The sequence below is a fragment of the Peromyscus maniculatus genome, chromosome 1 (genome assembly GCF_049852395.1).
Source record: "Peromyscus maniculatus bairdii isolate BWxNUB_F1_BW_parent chromosome 1, HU_Pman_BW_mat_3.1, whole genome shotgun sequence".
Lineage (NCBI taxonomy): Eukaryota > Metazoa > Chordata > Mammalia > Rodentia > Cricetidae > Peromyscus > Peromyscus maniculatus.
The window spans coordinates 12,396,451-12,419,579 of record NC_134852.1 but is presented as its reverse complement, the minus strand read 5'-3'; the positions used below and the strand labels follow the sequence as shown (position 1 = coordinate 12,419,579).

At 46.2% G+C, this 23,129-nt stretch overlaps 1 protein-coding gene across 1 annotated transcript in view; it reads left to right on the top strand.

Moving 5' to 3' along the window:
• LOC121820879 (receptor-type tyrosine-protein phosphatase H-like) overlaps positions 1 to 23,129 on the top strand; it is a 60,247-nt gene that overhangs the window by 24,538 nt on the left and 12,580 nt on the right. The window contains exon 9 of the mRNA XM_076569607.1: positions 21,723 to 21,989. Within this exon, the coding sequence (XP_076425722.1) occupies positions 21,723 to 21,989 (267 nt within the window). The remainder of the gene's footprint in view (positions 1 to 21,722; positions 21,990 to 23,129) is intronic.

The window sequence follows — 23,129 nt, the reverse complement described above, 5'->3', positions numbered from 1 at the left end:
TTTGGGGGTTATTTTTTGTAACTTTATTTATTTATTTGTGTGCCGTGTGTGTGTGTGTGTGTGTGTGTGTGTGTGTGTGTGTGTGTGTGTATGTGTGTAGGGTTTTTACGTCATTCATGTGTAACAGTGGATCATGTGTGTGCACACTCCTGTGTGTGAGTGTTTGTTCAGAGCCAGGAGTCAGCGTTAGATGTGGTTCCTCAGAGTCACTGACCTTGATTTGGAGACAGAGACTCTTACTCAGACATGCACTCACCACTTGGCCCAGATCCTCTCTTCCCACATTGGCTTCCACAGTGTTGGGGTGACAGGTTTGAGACATCCTGTCATGTTTTCACAGGGTTCTGGGATTGAACTCAGCTCCTCGTGTTTGTATCGCAAGTACTTGATCAGATGAGCAACTTCCCCAGGCCCTTGTTCACGATTGAGATAGCATGTACCTATGTTTCCCAGACTGGCTTGGAACTCAATATGTTGTCCAGACTGGTTTGAATTTGATGGTGCTTGTCACATAGGAGATTGGGAAGGCATGGCCCTCATCACAGACAGCATTTGGAAAGGTCTGGTCTAAATCTTGATATTCAGTATGATGGACATGTTGGTAGCACCAGCATTTCCCTATAGCTGATTGGGGATGCTTTATTTCTAACCTGAGAAAAGAACACCCGTGTGCTCAAGAAGTTCTGGTTACCTATATGCAAACTTCAAGAACTACTGGTCTAGGCCAGCACAGTGATACCCAGGTGTGATGCTAGCATTGAGGAGATAGAGATAGATACCAGGATCTGAAGGTGAAGGTTATCCTTGGCTACATAGAGAGTATGAAGGCAACTGGGACCTTGTGAGACTGTACTGGCTAGTTTTGTCAACTTGACATAAGAGAACGTCACCTGGGAAGAGGGAAGTTTAACGGAGAAAATGCCTTCATTGCATTGCCCTGTAAGGCTTTTTCTTGATGACTGATTGATGTGGGATTGTTCTGCCCACGGTGGGTGGTACCATTCCCTACACAGGTGGTCTTGGGGTGTATATGAAAGCCAGCTGAGCATTTATGGAGAGCAAGCTAGTCAGCAGCATTTTTCCATGGCCTCTGCTTCAGTTCCTGCCTCCAGGTTCCTGCCTGGAGTTCCTGCCCTGACTACACTTCATAACGGACTGTAACGTGCAAGATGAACTAAACCTTTCCACTCCTAGTTGCTCTGAGTCATGGTGCTTTTCTACAACAGTAGAAACCCCAGCAGGACAGAAACCCTGTTTGAGGACCAGACCTAGTTCATCTCCCCAACAAAATATTGAGAGCATCTAGAAAACTTTTAAAGCACAGTGTCCACTGACTGCCTACTTTGCCCTGTCCTGATGCTGACCTGTAACTTTTTTGTTAATTTCTCAGCTCCAAACCCAGTGAGAAACCTGAGGGTGGAAACTCAGGACAACAGCTCCATCAGCCTGACTTGGGACGTCCCTGAGGGCTCCTCCCCCTCCCAGGACCTCACCTACTGGGCCCAGTGCACTGAAGATGGTGGCCAGAATAAGCCCTGGAACACAACAGACACCCGAGTCACCGTCCCTGAACTGCGTCCTGCCTCTTCATATGAATGTTCTGTGTGGGTGGAAAGAGATGGAGTCAGCAGCTCCAAGGTGACTCTCAATCAATCCACAGGTGAGAGCGGACACTCTTGTCTTCTTTCTCCTTAACCAGAAGTGGTAAAAAGTGGCTGAGACGTGACAAGAGAAATCTGCAGGCGTCATGCCCCAGAGGGAATAAAGTGGAAGCCAAGGGTGGACGATTCCCTTTTTTATCAGCCACGTCAGAAATGAGCAAGACATGGGTCAAATGGGTGTTCAGGGGAAGTTTCCAGTTGTCCAACAGGACCTAAATAGTCTCCTTTTTCTGCCCTTTTCCATTTTCCTGTGTGTGTGTGTGTGTGTGTGTGTGTGTGTGTGTGTGTGTGTGTGTGTGTGTGTCTGTGTGGATGTATGTATGTATGTATGTAGCTGCATGTGTATGTGTGTGCTTGGTATGTGAAGGTGAGTAGTTGTGTGTGAAGGGTCCATGGTTGTGGTCAAGATCCATCAACTCGTCAGCTCCATTCATTCTAACCTGGACAGACTTCTTGTCTAGACTCTTCTTTTCTCTCAGACAGGGACTCATGATAGAACTCTGACTGTGTTAGAATTCACTATGGTAGACCATGCTAGCCTTGAATTCACAGAAATCAACCTTACTCTGCCTCTGAGTGCTGAGATTAACAGAAGATGCCACCATCCCAGCCCATTTTATTTATTCATTATTTGATTTGATATGTGTTTGTTTATTGTATGTGTGGATGAGTATGTGGAGGTCATAGGAGCATTTGGTGGGAGTAAATACTCTCCTCCAATATGTGGGTCCCAGAGATTGAACTCAAGTAATCAGACTTGGTGGCAATCACCTTTATCTGCTGATCCATATTGGCGGCCCCTTATTTTGAATATCAAGATGTCTGTTTTTACACTAAGTGCAGTCCTTCTCGTGGACTCATTTTCCTCCCCCATGTCCTCCTACTGGCCCTCCTGTCACAGAGAGTTTTCCTTTACTTTTCTGTCACATCTATATGATTTTATGTAAGTATATAAATGTCTAGGAACAAGAAACAAGAGAAAATATACAATATTTGTCTTTCAGAGACTGGTTAATATACTTAAATGTTTTTCTTTCAAAACAGAGTTTCTCTGTGAATCTTTGTCTGTCCTGGAACTCACTCTGTAGACCAGGCTAGCCTCAAACTCATTGAGATTCTCTGGCCCCTGCCTCCCAAGTGCTGGGATTAAAGGCGTGTGGTACCATGCCTGGATAATTTACTTAAAATTTAATAAAAAATTATTTTAAGTGTATGGTTATTTTCCTGCACATATGTCTGTGCACCGTGTGTGTGTGTGTATGTGTGTGTGTGTGTGTGTGTCTGTCTGTCTGTCTGTCTGTCTGTCTGTGCAGCAAGCCAGGAAGCATCATTTCTCCATGGTTTCTGCCTCAGTTTCTGCCTCCAGGTTCTTGCCTTGGCATCCCTCAGTGATGGGCTGTAAAGGATGAGTGGAACTAAATCCTTTGCTCCCCAAGTTGCTTTTGGTCATACTGTTTAATCACAGCAACATAAACTCTATCTAGGGTTGGATGATGGTGGTAACGCCTTTAATCCTAGTACTCAAGAGGCAGAGGCTGGCTGGGCTCTGAGTTCTAGGCTAGCCTGGTCTACAGAGCCAACTCTAGGACAGCCAGGGCTATACAGTGGTACCCAAAAAAATTAATAATAATAAAAATTAAAGAAACCCTATCTAAGACAATACTTCACAGGGTATTGGTATGGTGCTCATGTACTCATGGGACTGGGGCAATCCACTGAGGATTGACCAACCTACCAGGACCACCACCCTGAGGAAAACTGACTCTCCTTCCTCTAGAGGCAAACTGCTTATGATTAGCTCTTCAGGTAGTGGGTGGAACATCAGTGTTCCCTCCACTGCTATCTGGAATGTCGGCTGTCCTGGTCTCATTCAGGATTTGTGCAAGCAATCTTCACTGCTGTGAGTTCATGAGTGTGCAAAGGTCCTGTCCTGTCCAGAAGGCACCTCTGTCTCTCATCATCCTCGTGCCCTCCTCCTCTGTCATGTTCCCTGAGTTTGGGGGTTATTTTTTGTAACTTTATTTATTTATTTGTGTGTCGTGTGTGTGTGTGTGTGTGTGTGTGTGTGTATGTGTGTAGGGTTTTTACGTCATTCATGTGTGACAGTGGATCATGTGTTTGCACACTCCTGTGTGTGAGTGTTTGTTCAGAGCCAGGAGTCAGCCTTAGATGTGGTTCCTCAGAGTCACTGACCTTGATTTGGAGACAGAGACTCTTACTCAGACATGCACTCACCACTTGGCCCAGATCCTCTCTTCCCACATTGGCTTCCAGAGTGTTGGGGTGACAGGTTTGAGACATCCTGTCATGTTTTCACAGGGTTCTGGGATTGAACTCAGCTCCTCGTGTTTGTATCGCAAGTACTTGATCAGATGAGCAACTTCCCCAGGCCCTTGTTCACGTTTGAGATAGCATGTCCCTATGTTTCCCAGACTGGCTTGGAACTCAATATGTTGTCCAGACTGGTTTGAATTTGATGGTGCTTGTCACATAGGAGATTGGGAAGGCATGGCCCTCATCACAGACAGCATTTGGAAAGGTCTGGTCTAGATCTTGATATTCAGTATGATGGACATGTTGGTAGCACCAGCATTTCCCTATAGCTGATTGGGGATGCTTTATTTCTAACCTGAGAAAAGAACACCCGTGTGCTCAAGAAGTTCTGGTTACCTATATGCAAACTTCAAGAACTACTGGTCTAGGCCAGCACAGTGATACCCAGGTGTGATGCTAGCATTGAGGAGATAGAGATAGATACCAGGATCTGAAGGTGAAGGTTATCCTTGGCTACATAGAGAGTATGAAGGCAACTGGGACCTTGTGAGACTGTACTGGCTAGTTTTGTCAACTTGACATAAGAGAACGTCACCTGGGAAGAGGGAAGTTTAACGGAGAAAATGCCTTCATTGCATTGCCCTGTAAGGCTTTTTCTTGATGACTGATTGATGTGGGATTGTTCTGCCCACGGTGGGTGGTACCATTCCCTACACAGGTGGTCTTGGGGTGTATATGAAAGCCAGCTGAGCATTTATGGAGAGCAAGCTAGTCAGCAGCATTTTTCCATGGCCTCTGCTTCAGTTCCTGCCTCCAGGTTCCTGCCTGGAGTTCCTGCCCTGACTACACTTCATAACGGACTGTAACGTGCAAGATGAACTAAACCTTTCCACTCCTAGTTGCTCTGAGTCATGGTGCTTTTCTACAACAGTAGAAACCCCAGCAGGACAGAAACCCTGTTTGAGGACCAGACCTAGTTCATCTCCCCAACAAAATATTGAGAGCATCTAGAAAACTTTTAAAGCACAGTGTCCACTGACTGCCTACTTTGCCCTGTCCTGATGCTGACCTGTAACTTTTTTGTTAATTTCTCAGCTCCAAACCCAGTGAGAAACCTGAGGGTGGAAACTCAGGACAACAGCTCCATCAGCCTGACTTGGGACGTCCCTGAGGGCTCCTCCCCCTCCCAGGACCTCACCTACTGGGCCCAGTGCACTGAAGATGGTGGCCAGAATAAGCCCTGGAACACAACAGACACCCGAGTCACCGTCCCTGAACTGCGTCCTGCCTCTTCATATGAATGTTCTGTGTGGGTGGAAAGAGATGGAGTCAGCAGCTCCAAGGTGACTCTCAATCAATCCACAGGTGAGAGCGGACACTCTTGTCTTCTTTCTCCTTAACCAGAAGTGGTAAAAAGTGGCTGAGACGTGACAAGAGAAATCTGCAGGCGTCATGCCCCAGAGGGAATAAAGTGGAAGCCAAGGGTGGACGATTCCCTTTTTTATCAGCCACGTCAGAAATGAGCAAGACATGGGTCAAATGGGTGTTCAGGGGAAGTTTCCAGTTGTCCAACAGGACCTAAATAGTCTCCTTTTTCTGCCCTTTTCCATTTTCCTGTGTGTGTGTGTGTGTGTGTGTGTGTGTGTGTGTGTGTGTGTGTGTGTGTGTGTGTGTCTGTGTGTATGTATGTATGTATGTATGTAGCTGCATGTGTATGTGTGTGCTTGGTATGTGAAGGTGAGTAGTTGTGTGTGAAGGGTCCATGGTTGTGGTCAAGATCCATCAACTCGTCAGCTCCATTCATTCTAACCTGGACAGACTTCTTGTCTAGACTCTTCTTTTCTCTCAGACAGGGACTCATGATAGAACTCTGACTGTGTTAGAATTCACTATGGTAGACCATGCTAGCCTTGAATTCACAGAAATCAACCTTACTCTGCCTCTGAGTGCTGAGATTAACAGAAGATGCCACCATCCCAGCCCATTTTATTTATTCATTATTTGATTTGATATGTGTTTGTTTATTGTATGTGTGGATGAGTATGTGGAGGTCATAGGAGCATTTGGTGGGAGTAAATACTCTCCTCCAATATGTGGGTCCCAGAGATTGAACTCAAGTAATCAGACTTGGTGGCAATCACCTTTATCTGCTGATCCATATTGGCGGCCCCTTATTTTGAATATCAAGATGTCTGTTTTTACACTAAGTGCAGTCCTTCTCGTGGACTCATTTTCCTCCCCCATGTCCTCCTACTGGCCCTCCTGTCACAGAGAGTTTTCCTTTACTTTTCTGTCACATCTATATGATTTTATGTAAGTATATAAATGTCTAGGAACAAGAAACAAGAGAAAATATACAATATTTGTCTTTCAGAGACTGGTTAATATACTTAAATGTTTTTCTTTCAAAACAGAGTTTCTCTGTGAATCTTTGTCTGTCCTGGAACTCACTCTGTAGACCAGGCTAGCCTCAAACTCATTGAGATTCTCTGGCCCCTGCCTCCCAAGTGCTGGGATTAAAGGCGTGTGGTACCATGCCTGGATAATTTACTTAAAATTTAATAAAAAATTATTTTAAGTGTATGGTTATTTTCCTGCACATATGTCTGTGCACCGTGTGTGTGTGTGTATGTGTGTGTGTGTGTGTGTGTGTGTGTCTGTCTGTCTGTCTGTCTGTGCAGCAAGCCAGGAAGCATCATTTCTCCATGGTTTCTGCCTCAGTTTCTGCCTCCAGGTTCTTGCCTTGGCATCCCTCAGTGATGGGCTGTAAAGGATGAGTGGAACTAAATCCTTTGCTCCCCAAGTTGCTTTTGGTCATACTGTTTAATCACAGCAACATAAACTCTATCTAGGGTTGGATGATGGTGGTAACGCCTTTAATCCTAGTACTCAAGAGGCAGAGGCTGGCTGGGCTCTGAGTTCTAGGCTAGCCTGGTCTACAGAGCCAACTCTAGGACAGCCAGGGCTATACAGTGGTACCCAAAAAAATTAATAATAATAAAAATTAAAGAAACCCTATCTAAGACAATACTTCACAGGGTATTGGTATGGTGCTCATGTACTCATGGGACTGGGGCAATCCACTGAGGATTGACCAACCTACCAGGACCACCACCCTGAGGAAAACTGACTCTCCTTCCTCTAGAGGCAAACTGCTTATGATTAGCTCTTCAGGTAGTGGGTGGAACATCAGTGTTCCCTCCACTGCTATCTGGAATGTCGGCTGTCCTGGTCTCATTCAGGATTTGTGCAAGCAATCTTCACTGCTGTGAGTTCATGAGTGTGCAAAGGTCCTGTCCTGTCCAGAAGGCACCTCTGTCTCTCATCATCCTCGTGCCCTCCTCCTCTGTCATGTTCCCTGAGTTTGGGGGTTATTTTTTGTAACTTTATTTATTTATTTGTGTGTCGTGTGTGTGTGTGTGTGTGTGTGTGTGTGTGTGTATGTGTGTAGGGTTTTTACGTCATTCATGTGTGACAGTGGATCATGTGTTTGCACACTCCTGTGTGTGAGTGTTTGTTCAGAGCCAGGAGTCAGCCTTAGATGTGGTTCCTCAGAGTCACTGACCTTGATTTGGAGACAGAGACTCTTACTCAGACATGCACTCACCACTTGGCCCAGATCCTCTCTTCCCACATTGGCTTCCAGAGTGTTGGGGTGACAGGTTTGAGACATCCTGTCATGTTTTCACAGGGTTCTGGGATTGAACTCAGCTCCTCGTGTTTGTATCGCAAGTACTTGATCAGATGAGCAACTTCCCCAGGCCCTTGTTCACGTTTGAGATAGCATGTCCCTATGTTTCCCAGACTGGCTTGGAACTCAATATGTTGTCCAGACTGGTTTGAATTTGATGGTGCTTGTCACATAGGAGATTGGGAAGGCATGGCCCTCATCACAGACAGCATTTGGAAAGGTCTGGTCTAGATCTTGATATTCAGTATGATGGACATGTTGGTAGCACCAGCATTTCCCTATAGCTGATTGGGGATGCTTTATTTCTAACCTGAGAAAAGAACATCCGTGTGCTCAAGAAGTTCTGGTTACCTATATGCAAACTTCAAGAACTACTGGTCTAGGCCAGCACAGTGATACCCAGGTGTGATGCTAGCACTGAGGAGATAGAGATGGATACCAGGATCTGAAGGTGAAGGTTATCCTTGGCTACATAGAGAGTATGAAGGCAACTGGGACCTTGTGAGACTGTACTGGCTAGTTTTGTCAACTTGACATAAGAGAACGTCACCTGGGAAGAGGGAAGTTTAACGGAGAAAATGCCTTCATTGCATTGCCCTGTGAGGCTTTTTCTTGATGACTGATTGATGTGGGAGTGTTCTGCCCACGGTGGGTGGTACCATTCCCTACACAGGTGGTCTTGGGGTGTATATGAAAGCCAGCTGAGCATTTATGGAGAGCAAGCTAGTCAGCAGCATTTCTCCATGGCCTCTGCTTCAGTTCCTGCCTCCAGGTTCCTGCCTGGAGTTCCTGCCCTGACTACAATTCATAACGGACTGTAACGTGCAAGATGAACTAAACCTTTCCACTCCTAGTTGCTCTGAGTCATGGTGCTTCTACAACAGTAGAAACCCCAGCAGGACAGAAACCCTGTTTGAGGACCAGACCTAGTTCATCTCCCCAACAAAATATTGAGAGCATCTAGAAAACTTTTTGTTGCGGGCCGCAGGAATATATCATAAGAACTCAGCTGGTTATGGCAAAGTCACTACCTGGAGGGATCATGGAATTCCTCCAGAGGAAGCCAAATCCCAAGGAGTTTATGGTGTTACTTGGCTTGTTATATATCAGCTGTATTCTGTTATGAAAATCATGTGTGCCTTCATAGTTTTCCCAATTGTTTTTTCCCTAAGAAGGGCTAACAGTGTGGCATGATCACTCTCTAGACGTACACATTCCAGGAATTTGGAGAACAGCCTCAGGAAAGGCTTTCTCTGGAACCAGTTATCTCCCTTAGCCACTTTCAAGGACTACAGGAAACACCACCCAGGTGGACTCCCAACTGCCAAGGACTAACAATGATAACAGCCCACCTGAAAGTCTCCTGACTTAAATTCCACAAGGAGACATCACCCAGGTGGTCACCCAATTTCCAAGGACTAACAATGATAACAACCCACAGGCGAGTCTCCTGACTTAAGGTAAATTCCACAAGGGGACACCGCCTAGGTCAGGTAGACATTAAGAAATAGCTTTACACAATTTAGCTCAGACCCCTCCTTTCTTACAGCCTTACTAACTTTATAGACCTCTAACTACTTACCTAACCACTTCTAGGAATTTTTAGATAACCTTCTGTGCTAACAGCTATGCTCAGCCAGAACTCCCAGTTCAAGCCTCCCTGTAATTATCATTATTGGTAGCATCCGGCCAGGTCCATCACCAGATGGAGGAAAGTACCTTATCAGAGATACCTCTGTACTCTCTAAGAACAGACTTAAGCATCCAGGTTACCTGGTTGAGAAGGCCTGGCGGATGTGTCAATTAAGCCTATTCTTATCACCCCTCCATTTGACCCTGGAAGCCTGGCTTTGCACTGCTAAGGAAATACTGCTTGTAAATGTAAATATACCAGAACTCCCAGGGCAGGAGAGGACAGAGAAGAGAGAAGAGAATGAAAGAACAAGATGGGTAAGAACTTGAGAGGAACAAACTGAGATGGGGAAGAACTAGATTGAAGGGCTACAGGAGAGTACTAGAGGAACGAGATGGAAGATGAGGAAGAGCCAGATGAGAGAGGAGACAGGAGAGGAGATGATATGGGAAGGAACAAGATGGATGAGAACATAGAAGGGGCAGAACTATATGAAGGAATTAAGATAGAACATAGAGGGGACAATAGATAAATATAGAGAAATCAGGCAAGAAAGGAGCTAGACATGAGAACAGAACTGAAGCTGTGTATAAAGGATGTTATGCCAGAAGAATTAAAGCGAATGGACCAAAGAACTCTGCGTGCGTAGACTGATTTACCAACCCTAAAGAATAGATCCTCAGCTGGTTGATAGAGCCTTCCGCGGACTCTGGGAGGGGACTATCGAGGGGCTGGACCCCCATAGTCCTCGATAACTTTTAAAGCACAGTGTCCACTGGCTGCCTCCTTTTCTCTGTCCTGATGCTGACGTGTATCTTTTTTGTAAATTTCTCAGCTCCAAACCCAGTGAGAAACCTGAGGGTGGAAGCTCAGGACAACAGCTCCATCAGCCTGACATGGGACGTCCCTGAGAACTCCTGCTCCTATTCCTCCCAGGACCTCACCTACTTGGCCCAGTGCACTGAAGATGGTGGCCACAATGAGCCCCGGAACACAACAGAAACCCGAGTCATCGTCCATGAACTGCGTCCTGCCTCTTCATATGAGTGTTCTGTGTGGGTGGAAAGAGATGGAGTCAGCAGCTCCAAGGTGACTGTCAGGCACTCCACAGGTGAGAGCGGCCACTCTTGTCTTCTTTCTCCTTAACCAGAAGTGGTAAAAAGTGGTTGAGACGTGACAAGAGAAATCTGCAGGCGTCATGCCCCAGAGGGAATAAAGTGGAAGCCAAGGGTGGACGATTCCCTTTTTTATCAGCCACTTCAGAAATGAGCAAGACATGGGTCAAATGGGTGTTCAGGGGACGTTTCCAGTTGTCCAACAGGACCTAAATAGTCTCCTTTTCTGCCCTTTTCCATTTTCCTGTGTGTGTGTGTGTGTGTGTGTGTGTGTGTGTGTGTGTGTGTGTGTGTGTATGTATGTATGTATGTATGTAGCTTGCATGTGTTCGTGTGTGCTTTGTCGATGAAGGTGAGTAGGTGTGTGTGAAGGTCCATGGTTGTGGTCAAGAACCATCAACACCTCAGCTCCATTCATTCTAACCTGGACAGACTTCTTGTCTAGACTCTTCTTTTCTCTCAGACAGGGACTCATGATAGAACTCTGACTGTGTTAGACTTCACTATGGTAGACCATGTGGCCGTGAATTCACAGAGATCAACCTTACTCTGCCTCTGAGTTCTGGGATTAACAGAAGAAGCCACCACTCCCAGCCCATTTTATTTATTCATTATTTGATTTGATTTGATATGTGTTTGTTTATTGCATGAGTGGATGAGTATGTGGAGGTCATAGGAGCATTTGGTGGGAGTAAATACTCTCCTCCAATATGTGGGTCCCAGAGATTGAACTCAAGTAATCAGACTTGGTGGCAATCACCTTTATCTGCTGATCCCTATTGGCGGCCCCTTATTTTGAATATCAAGATGTCTGTTTTTACACTAAGCACAGTCCTTCTCGTGGACTCATTTTCCTCCCCCATGTTCTCCTACTGGGCCTCCTGTATAGAGAGTTTTCCTTTACTTTCCCATCACATCTATATGATTTTATGTAAGTATATAAATGTCTAGGAACAAGAAACGAGAGAAAATATACAGTATTTGTCTTTCAGAGACTGGTTAATATACTTAAATGTTTTTCTTTCAAAACAGAGTTTCTCTGTGAATCTTTGTCTGTCCTGGAACTCACTCTGTAGACCAGGCTAGCCTCAAACTCATTGAGATCCACTGGCGCCTGCCTCCCAAGTGCTGGGATGAAAGGCGTGTGGCACCATGCCTGGATAATTTACTTAAAATTTAATAAAAAATTATTTTAAGTGTATGGTTATTTTCCTGCACATATGTCTGTGCACCGTGTGTGTGTGTGTGTGTGTGTGTGTGTGTGTGTGTGTGTATGTGTGTGTGTGTGTGTGTCTGTGTAGCAAGCCAGGAAGCATCATTTCTCCATGGTTTCTGCCTCAGTGTCTGCTTCCAGGTTCTTGCCTTGGCATCCCTCAGTGATGGGCTGTAAAGGATGAGTGGAACTAAATCCTTTGCTCCCCAAGTTGCTTTTGGTCATACTGTTTAATCACAGCAACATAAACTCTATCTAGGGTTGGATGATGGTGGTAACGCCTTTAATCCTAGTACTCAAGAGGCAGAGGCTGGCTGGTCTCTGAGTTCTAAGCCAGCCTGGTCTACAGAGCCAACTCTAGGACAGCCAGGGCTATACAGTGGTACCCGAAAAAATTAATAATAATAAAAATTAAAGAAACCCTATCTAAGACAATACTTCACAGGGTATTGGTATGGTGCTCATGTACTCATGGGACTGGGGCAATCCACTGAGGCTTGACCAACCTACCAGGACCACCACCCTGAGGAAAACTGACTCTCCTTCCTCTAGAGGCAAACTGCTTATGATTAGCTCTTCAGGTAGCGGGTGGAACATCAGTGTTCCCTCCACTGCTATCTGGAATGTTGGCTGTCCTGGTCTCATTCAGGATTTGTGCAAGCAATCTTCACTGCTGTGAGTTCATGAGTGTGCAACAGTCCTGTCCTGTCCAGAAGGCACCTCTGTCTCTCATAATCCTCGTGCCCTCCTCCTCTGTCATGTTCCCTGAGTTTGGGGGTTATTTTTTGTAACTTTATTTATTTATTTGTGTGTCGTGTGTGTGTGTGTGTGTGTGTGTGTGTGTGTATGTGTGTAGGGTTTTTACGTCATTCATGTGTGACAGTGGATCATGTGTGTACACACTCCTGTGTGTGAGTGTTTGTTCAGAGCCAGGAGTCAGCCTTAGATGTGGTTCCTCAGAGTCACTGACCTTGATTTGGAGACAGAGACTCTTACTCAGACATGCACTCACCACTTGGACCAGATCCTCTCTTCCCACATTGGCTTCCAGAGTGTTGGGGTGACAGGTGTGAGACATCCTGTCATGTTTTCACAGGGTTCTGGGATTGAACTCAGCTCCTCGTGTTTGTATCGCAAGTACTTGATCAGATGAGCAACTTCCCCAGGCCCTTGTTCACGTTTGAGATAGCATGTCCCTATGTTTCCCAGACTGGCTTGGAACTCAATATGTTGTCCAGACTGGTTTGAATTTGATGGTGCTTGTCACATAGGAGATTGGGAAGGCATGGCCCTCATCACAGACAGCATTTGGAAAGGTCTGGTCTAGATCTTGATATTCAGTATGATGGACATGTTGGTAGCACCAGCATTTCCCTATAGCTGATTGGGGATGCTTTATTTCTAACCTGAGAAAAGAACATCCGTGTGCTCAAGAAGTTCTGGTTACCTATATGCAAACTTCAAGAACTACTGGTCTAGGCCAGCACAGTGATACCCAGGTGTGATGCTAGCACTGAGGAGATAGAGATGGATACCAGGATCTGAAGGTGAAGGTTATCCTTGGCTACATAGAGAGTATGAAGGCAACTGGGACCTTGTGAGACTGTACTGGCTAGTTTTGTCAACTTGACATAAGAGAACGTCACCTGGGAAGAGGGAAGTTTAACGGAGAAAATGCCTTCATTGCATTGCCCTGTGAGGCTTTTTCTTGATGACTGATTGATGTGGGAGTGTTCTGCCCACGGTGGGTGGTACCATTCCCTACACAGGTGGTCTTGGGGTGTATATGAAAGCCAGCTGAGCATTTATGGGGAGCAAGCTAGTCAGCAGCATTTCTCCATGGCCTCTGCTTCAGTTCCTGCCTCCAGGTTCCTGCCTGGAGTTCCTGCCCTGACTACACTTCATAACAGACTGTAACGTGCAAGATGAACTAAACCTTTCCACTCCTAGTTGCTCTGAGTCATGGTGCTTTTCTACAACAGTAGAAACCCCAGCAGGACAGAAACCCTGTTTGAGGACCAGACCTAGTTCATCTCCCCAACAAAATATTTAGAGTATCTAGAAAACTTTTAAAGCACAGTGTCCACTGGCTGCCTCCTTTGCCCTGTCCTGATGCTGACCTGTAACTTTTTTGTTAATTTCTCAGCTCCAAACCCAGTGAGAAACCTGAGGGTGGAAACTCAGGACAACAGCTCCATCAGCCTGACTTGGGACGTCCCTGAGGGCTCCTCCCCCTCCCAGGACCTCACCTACTGGGCCCAGTGCACTGAAGATGGTGGCCAGAATAAGCCCTGGAACACAAAAGACACCCGAGTCACCGTCCCTGAACTGCGTCCTGCCTCTTCATATGAGTGTTCTGTGTGGGTGGAAAGAGATGGCGTCAGCAGCTCCAAGGTGACTCTCAATCAATCCACAGGTGAGAGCGGACACTCTTCTCCTTAACCAGAAGTGGTAAAAAGTGGTTGAGACGTGACAAGAGAAATCTGCAGGCATCATGCCCTAGAGGGAATAAAGTGGAAGCCAATTGTGGACGATTCCCTTTTTTATCAGCCACGTCAGAAATGAGCAAGTCATGGGTCAAATGGGTGTTCATGGGATGTTTCCAGTTGTCCAATAGGACCTAAATAGTCTCCTTTTTCTGCCCTTTTCCATTTTCCTGTGTGTGTGTGTGTGTGTGTGTGTGTATGTGTGTGTGTGTGAGTGTGTGTGTCTGTGTATGTATGTATATATGTATGTATGTATGTATGTATGTAGCTTGCATGTTTATGTGTGTGCTTGGTATGTGAAGGTGAGTAGTTGTGTGTGAAGGTCCATGGTTGTGGTCAAGATCCATCAACTCCTCAGCTCCATTCATTCTAACCTGGACAGACTTCTTGTCTAGACTCTTCTTTTCTCTGAGACAGGGACTCATGATAGAACTCTGACTGTGTTAGAATTCACTATGGTAGACCATGCTGGCCTTGAATTCACAGAAATCAACCTTACGCTGCCTCTGAGTGCTGAGATTAACAGAAGAAGCCACCACTCCCAGCCCATTTTACTTATTCATTATTTGATTTGATTTGATATGTGTTTGTTTATTGTATGTGTGGATGAGTATGTGGAGGTCATAGGAGCATTTGGTGGGAGTAAATACTCTCCTCCAATATGGGTCCCAGAGATTGAACTCAAGTAATCAGACTTGGTGGCAATCACCTTTATCTGCTGATCCCTATTGGCGGCCCCTTATTTTGAATATCAAGATGTCTGTTTTTACACTAAGCGCAGTCCTTCTCGTGGACTCATTTTCCTCCCCCATGTTCTCCTACTGGGCCTCCTGTACAGAGAGTTTTCCTTTACTTTTTTGTCACATCTATATGATTTTATGTAAGTATATAAATGTCTAGGAACAAGAAACGAGAGAAAATATACAGTATTTGTCTTTCAGAGACTGGTTAATATACTTAAATGTTTTTCTTTCAAAACAGAGTTTCTCTGTGAATCTTTGTCTGTCCTGGAACTCACTCTGTAGACCAGGCTAGCCTCAAACTCATTGAGATCCACTGGCGCCTGCCTCCCAAGTGCTGGGATGAAAGGCGTGTGGCACCATGCCTGGATAATTTACTTAAAATTTAATAAAAAATTATTTTAAGTGTATGGTTATTTTCCTGCACATATGTCTGTGCACCGTGTGTGTGTGTGTGTGTGTGTGTGTGTGTGTGTGTGTGTGTCTATGCAGCAAGCCAGGAAGCATCATTTCTCCATGGTTTCTGCCTCAGTGTCTGCTTCCAGGTTCTTGCCTTGGCATCCCTCAGTGATGGGCTGTAAAGGATGAGTGGAACTAAATCCTTTGCTCCCCAAGTTGCTTTTGGTCATGCTGTTTAATCACAGCAACATAAACTCTATCTAGGGTTGGATGATGGTGGTAACGCCTTTAATCCTAGTACTCAAGAGGCAGAGGCTGGCTGGGCTCTGAGTTCTAAGCCAGCCTGGTCTACAGAGCCAACTCTAGGACAGCCAGGGCTATACAGTGGTACCCGAAAAAATTAATAATAATAAAAATTAAAGAAACCCTATCTAAGACAATACTTCACAGGGTATTGGTATGGTGCTCATGTACTCATGGGACTGGGGCAATCCACTGAGGCTTGACCAACCTACCAGGACCACCACCCTGAGGAAAACTGACTCTCCTTCCTCTAGAGGCAAACTGCTTATGATTAGCTCTTCAGGTAGTGGGTGGAACATCAGTGTTCCCTCCACTGCTATCTGGAATGTTGGCTGTCCTGGTCTCATTCAGGATTTGTGCAAGCAATCTTCGCTGCTGTGAGTTCATGAGTGTGCAACAGTCCTGTCCTGTCCAGAAGGCACCTCTGTCTCTCATCATCCTCGTGCCCTCCTCCTCTGTCATGTTCCCTGAGTTTGGGGGTTATTTTTTGTAACTTTATTTATTTATTTGTGTGTCGTGTGTGTGTGTGTGTGTGTGTGTGTGTGTGTGTGTGTGTGTGTATGTGTGTAGGGTTTTTACGTCATTCATGTGTAACAGTGGATCATGTGTGTACACACTCCTGTGTGTGAGTGTTTGTTCAGAGCCAGGAGTCAGCCTTAGATGTGGTTCCTCAGAGTCACTGACCTTGATTTGGAGACAGAGACTCTTACTCAGACATGCACTCACCACTTGGCCCAGATCCTCTCTTCCCACATTGGCTTCCACAGTGTTGGGGTGACAGGTTTGAGACATCCTGTCATGTTTTCACAGGGTTCTGGGATTGAACTCAGCTCCTCGTGTTTGTATCGCAAGTACTTGATCAGATGAGCAACTTCCCCAGGCCCTTCTTCACGTTTGAGATAGCATGTCCCTATGTTTCCTAGACTGGCTTGGAACTCAATATGTTGTCCAGACTGGTTTGAATTTGATGGTGCTTGTCACATAGGAGATTGGGAAGGCATGGCCCTCATCACAGACAGCATTTGGAAAGGTCTGGTCTAGATCTTGATATTCAGTATGATGGACATGTTGGTAGCACCAGCATTTCCCTATAGCTGATTGGGGATGCTTTATTTCTAACCTGAGAAAAGAACATCCGTGTGCTCAAGAAGTTCTGGTTACCTATATGCAAACTTCAAGAACTACTGGTCTAGGCCAGCACAGTGATACCCAGGTGTGATGCTAGCACTGAGGAGATAGAGATGGATACCAGGATCTGAAGGTGAAGGTTATCCTTGGCTACATAGAGAGTATGAAGGCAACTGGGACCTTGTGAGACTGTACTGGCTAGTTTTGTCAACTTGACATAAGAGAACGTCACCTGGGAAGAGGGAAGTTTAACAGAGAAAATGCCTTCATTGCATTGCCCTGTGAGGCTTTTTCTTGATGACTGATTGATGTGGGAGTGTTCTGCCCACGGTGGGTGGTACCATTCCCTACACAGGTGGTCTTGGGGTGTATATGAAAGCCAGCTGAGCATTTATGGAGAGCAAGCTAGTCAGCAGCATTTCTCCATGGCCTCTGCTTCAGTTCCTGCCTCCAGGTTCCTGCCTGGAGTTCCTGCCCTGACTACAATTCATAACGGACTGTAACGTGCAAGATGAACTAAACCTTTCCACTCCTAGTTGCTCTGAGTCATGGTGCTTTTCTACAACAGTAGAAACCCCAGCAGGACAGAAACCCTGTTTGAGGACCAGAGCTAGTTCATCTCCCCAACAAAATATTGAGAGTATCTAGAAAACTTTTAAAGCACAGTGTCCACTGGCTGCCTCCTTTGCCCTGTCCTGATGCTGACCTGTAACTTTTTTGTTAATTTCTCAGCTCCAAACCCAGTGAGAAACCTGAGGGTGGAAACTCAGGACAACAGCTCCATCAGCCTGACTTGGGACGTCCCTGAGGGCTCCTCCCCCTCCCAGGACCTCACCTACTGGGCCCAGTGCACTGAAGATGGTGGCCAGAATAAGCCCTGGAACACAAAAGACACCCGAGTCACCGTCCCTGAACTGCGTCCTGCCTCTTCATATGAGTGTTCTGTGTGGGTGGAAAGAGATGGCGTCAACAACTCCAAGGTGACTGTCAGTCACTCCACAGGTGAGAGCGGACACTCTTGTCTTCTTTCTTCTTAACCAGAAGTGGTAAAAAGTGGTTGAGACGTGACAAGAGAAATCTGCAGGCATCATGCCCCAGAGGGAATAAAGTGGAAGCCAAGTGTGGACTATTCCCTTTTTTATCAGCCACGTCAGAAATGAGGAAGACATGGGTCAAATGGGTGTTCATGTGTCGTTTCCAGTTGTCCAACAGGACATAAATAGTCTCCTTTTTCTGCCCTTTTCCATTTTCATGTGTGTGTGTGTGTGTGTGTGTGTGTGTGTGTGTGTGTGTGTGTTTGTGTGTGTGTGTTATATGTAGCTTGCATGTGTATGTGTGTGTTTGGTATGTGAAGGTGAATAGGTGTGTGTTTAGGTTCACTCACTACTATATTATGTGTATGAGTGTTTTGCTTGCATGTATATATACATGTAATGATGTGTGCCTGGCATCCGTGCTGTTAGAACTCCTAGAAAAGACAGTGTGGGTGCTGGGAACTGAACCTCTGTCCTCTGCAAGAGCAGCGACTGCTCTTAAACACTGAGCCATCCTGCCAGCCTCTAATTCTTTATTTCAACTTTTCTTTTTTTTTTTTTTTTTTTTTTTCGAGACAGGGTTTCTCTGTAGCTTTAGTGGCTCTCCTGGATCCTGCTCTGTAGACCAGGCTGGCCTTGAACTCACAGAGATCTGCCTGCCTCTGCCTCCCAAGTACTGGGATCAAAGGCGTGCACCACCGCTGCCTGGCCAATTCCAATTTTTCTTTATTCTTTAGAATTTACTCTATGTATACAACGAAATAGTCATCTTGTACATCCCCGATATCGTATGGTGCTGAGGTTGCCTGAGCAAGGACCTGCACAAGATCAAGTTAGCCAAAATGTTGACATGGAAGGGGATAGATTATCTCTAGGGCCCATCCCTAACCTAAGAGCTATGGACAGGCTCTGACCTCAGCCTGATCAAAGCTTTAAGAGCACTGTGTTAACCAGGCATGGTGGGTGTACATCCGTGATGCTGGCACTTGGAAGTTGAGAAAGGAGGTTCAGAACCTCAAGGTTATTTTCAACTTCTTCATGCAGTTGAAAGACCAGCCTGAGCTTCCCAGAGCTCAAAAAACAAAACAAATCAAAGCCGGGCAGTGGTGACGCACGCCTTTAATCCTAGCACTCAGGAGGCAGAGCCAGGAGGATCTCTGTGAGTTCGAGGCCAGCCTGGGCTACAGAGTGAGTTCCAGGAAAGGCGCAAAGCTACACAGAGAAACCCTGTCTCGAAAAACAAAAAGAAGCAAACAAAACAACCCAACCAACCAAACAAAAAACCCCAAGAAATGAGAAGAGAAATCTGAGAAGTGCTGGGCTAGAGTAAGACACCTTAACCTGGTTGAACAAGGGGTTGATGGAGAGCTGGCAATCTGAGGGCCTGAAATACCCGCTGACTACCTGTCTTTGTTTGGGATCCCTGCTCAGCTTGAATTATTCTTAATTGTCTTTCAGCTCCTAACCCAGTAATAAACCTGTTTTGTGTGAGTCAAACTAATAATTCCATCACATGGAGCTGGGAGCGCCCCCAGGACCCAGACCTTCAGGGTTACACCTACAGGGTGCGGTGTACCGGAGAGCATGACAAAAACGAGACCCGAAGAATTACAAACACCAGCATCACATTTGAGGAACTGGAGGCTGGGACCTTGTACAACTTCTCTGTGTGGGCCCAAAAGAATGGAATTCCAAGCTCTCTGGAGACCCTGTCCAACTCCACAGGTGAGAGACTAAGAGCTGGGCAAGAGGGCCCCTCCTTTGAGTCTGGGACCCCACTCTTTGTTTATTTGTGTGTGGCTGTGGGTAGGTTGGGTGTGCAGAGCTCAGAGGACACCTTGCAGGAGTCAGTCTCTCCTTCCATCTTGCGAATCCTAGAGATCAAACCCTAGTTGACAGCCCTATGCATGCTTGTTTGTGGAGGCAGGGTCTTAGGTGGCCCAGTCTGGACTTCAGCTCCTGATCCTCCTGCCTCCATCTCCCAGGTGCAGGGATCACGCAGCTTCTAGCTCATTTATTGAAAGCTAATTTTTTTTTCAAGACAGGATTTCTTTGTGTAGCCCTGACTGTCTAGAACTCACTCTGTAGATCAGGCTGGCCCCAAACTCAGAGATCTGCCTGTCTTTGCCTCCTGAGAGAGAGAGAGAGAGCGAGAGGGAGAGAGAGAGAGAGAGAGAGACAGAGACAGAGACAGAGACAGAGACAGAGACAGAGACAGAGAGAGACTCCGGGCCTAGCTTTTGAAACCTCAAAGTCCACCCACACTGATACACCTCCTCCACTGAGGCCACACTCTCTCATCTTTCCCAAACAGTCTGCAAACTGATGCCTAAGCATTCAAATATCTGAACCTATGGGGGCCATTTTCATTCAAAGCGCTACACTGATGTTACCATAGTTTGAATGTATACCTCCTATTCCTAGAGATTGCCATTCTTCAACCAGCAGGAATTTCAAAACTATGGGTTCTGGGTTTTTTTGGGAGGGGAGGGGTGGGTAGGCTCTCTGGAGTCAGGAAGGCTCAGGTGCACTCCTCAGAAACCAACAGCATCACCAGCAGTTGCTTCTGTCGAAATAGACATGTGAAGGATGATGTCTTGTCGCAGCCTACACATGGTGGGTACCACTCATGAGGAGAGCCCAAATCACTCCAGAGACTCGGTTCACTGCTGACGGATGAATGCTTTAATCCTTAGTCTCCAAGGCTGAGAATACTAAAGTTAGTAGCTTCCTCTAACCACTTGCTGTGCTGAAGAGTAAGGAAGGATCTTGTCCTTGGGTGGATGTGGGACAGGCAATTAGAAAAGGTCAGACTTCATGGGGCCAGAGAGGTAACTGGACCACAAATCCCATCATGCCATGGGGCCAGGACTTCCTATATTGAGATATGGAGGTTCCAAGGCCTCAAGGGAATTGTAGTTTGAGGTGACTTAAGTGATGAAGGAGACCCAGAGCTAAACATATGGACAGAGAGAACTCAGATGATCCTGGTCCCCACCATGTTTCTAGGTTCTTTCTTTGGGCTCCGTCTTTTCTCACTGGAATCACTGATGACCACAAACTCCCTATGTGGCTCAGGTTAGCCTTGAACTCATGGCAATCTCCTACCTGAGCCTCCCACGTACTAGGATTACAGGTGTTAATGAAGATGATTGGCTGGGAAGGGGGATCTCTGGGTCCACAACCCATAGGGCTCTGCTCACTTTCAGCTCCCAATGAGGTGACAGATCTACAGAATAAAAGCCATACCAACAGCTCTGTGACCTTGATATGGAGTGCTCCCGAGGACCGCTATTCTCACAACTACACCTACTGGGTTCAGTGGGCCAGTGAAGAAGAAGAGCCCCAGGGAAAGAAAGATACCCCAGGATCTGCAGCCAATTTCAAGGACAGTACCAATGAGTCTCGTTATGAGGTCAAGAGTCTCAGGCCTGGCACATTGTACAACTTCAGCGTGTGGGCAGAGAGGAGCCATGTGTCCAGCTCCATACAGCACCTCCAGGCACCCACAGGTGAGATGCCCCCACTCTCTTTGTACCTGGTGGAATGGGCTTAGGTCGGCTTCATGGGCAAGAAGGGAACAGAAATGTTGGAGAGATGGCCCAATGGTTAAGAACACTTGCTGTTCTTACAGAGTTCAACACCCAGCACTTATGTGCAGTGGTTCACAAACACCTTTGACTTAGGTGGAGGAGACCAAATGCCCTTTTCTGGCCTCAGTGGGCACCTCTACCCATGAATATATATATATATTCCCTACACAGACTATGACACATACCCATAACAGAAGTATTTCTAAAGGGAAAAAATGTGAGTGGACTACAAATTCCATAATGCCATGAGGTTGAGACTATACAGTGATACAGAGTACAAGGCATTGTGGGAGTTGTAGTCTGGGAGGACTTTGGTCTTTTGAGGATCAGAGAAGATGAGGTGTTTGAGTTTGGAGAGGAAGAGATGGGCTAGCTCTCATAGAGTTGGGCGTGCAAAACCAGCCACGTTTGCTGGGTGGCTCATCCTGATTCCTCTCGTTTTCTTTACTCAGCCCCAGATCCTGTCAACAGCATCTCCTGTGTCAGCACCTCTGGGGGCTACGGGGTCATCCTGACCTGGTCCTGCCCATCTGAGGGTTATGAGACCTTTGAGGTGGAGGTGGGCAGGCAATGGATCTCCCGGAACGGATCTTTCTGTAATAAAGGCGTGTCTGTGTCAGACCTTGGACCGGCTCAGTCCTACATGGCCACCATCACGACCGTCTCGAATGGACTGAGGGCCCCGTCCATCTCTGTGACCTGTTACACAGAAAGCGCAGGTGAGCAGGGTCCCAGGGACAAACCTTCACATCTTGCCATGAAGGGAAGACATGGGCTTTTGTTGTCGTTTTTGTTTTTTTTTTTGTTTTTGTTTTGGTCTGTCTGCCTTTTGTTTTCTTCTCGTTCTCTGTCTCTCTCTTTCTCTCTGAATGTGTACCTGTGTGTAGGTTCATGTGCACATGTGTGTATGCACGTGGCCAGAGGACAATCTTGAGTGTTGTTCATGTATATCTACATTAAAATTTTTTATAAACTTGTGTGTGTGTAGGTCAGAAAACAGATTGCAAGAGTCAATTATTTCCTCCTGCCATGTGGGTCACGGGGATCTAACTCAACTCTTTTGGCCTGGTGGCAAGTGCCTTCACCCCCGATCCATCTCACAGCTCCACATATGTTTTTTTCTTTGGGTCTTTCATTGACTTGGAACTGACCCAGCAGGGCCGTGCGGGTTGGGCAGCAAGCCTCAGGGATCCGCATGTCTCTGCCGCCCTGTAGACATGTGCCAGCACGCCTGGTGTGTTCTGAGATCTAACTTGGGGCTCATGCCTGTAATGCAAGCACTCTACTGACTGAAATGACTCCCCAGCCCTCCTGATTTTCTTAAAACAGCATTCTTGGGATAAAATCCATTGGACATACAATTCACTCACTTGAAGTCATCAAATGATTTGATGTTAGTCGGTGTATTTCCAACACCATTGCATCTTTAACTACTATTTATTTGAGAACAATTTTTCTTTAAGGAAAGAAACCCCTTATTTTTATCACTATGGATGCTTTCCTTTCACCTATGACTATATACCACTTACATGCAGTACTGCCAGAGGCCAGAAGAGGGCATCAGATTCCCTGGGGCTGGTGTTACAAACAGTTGTGAGCTGCCGTGGGGCGCTGGGAGTCGAACCCAGATCCTCTAGAAGAGCAGCCAGTGCTTTTAACCCGGACCCACCTCTCTCCAGCTGCATTGTATAGTTTTTATCTCAGTAGATTTTTATCTCTAATCTTTCTTTTAAAAGTTTTATTACATTTACTTATTTGTCTGTGGGGGTGGGGCACACACACAGGCCACTAGGCTTGTACGGAAGTCAAGGACTTGGCAGCAAGCTCCTTTACCTCCTGAGCAATCGTGCTGGCCCTAC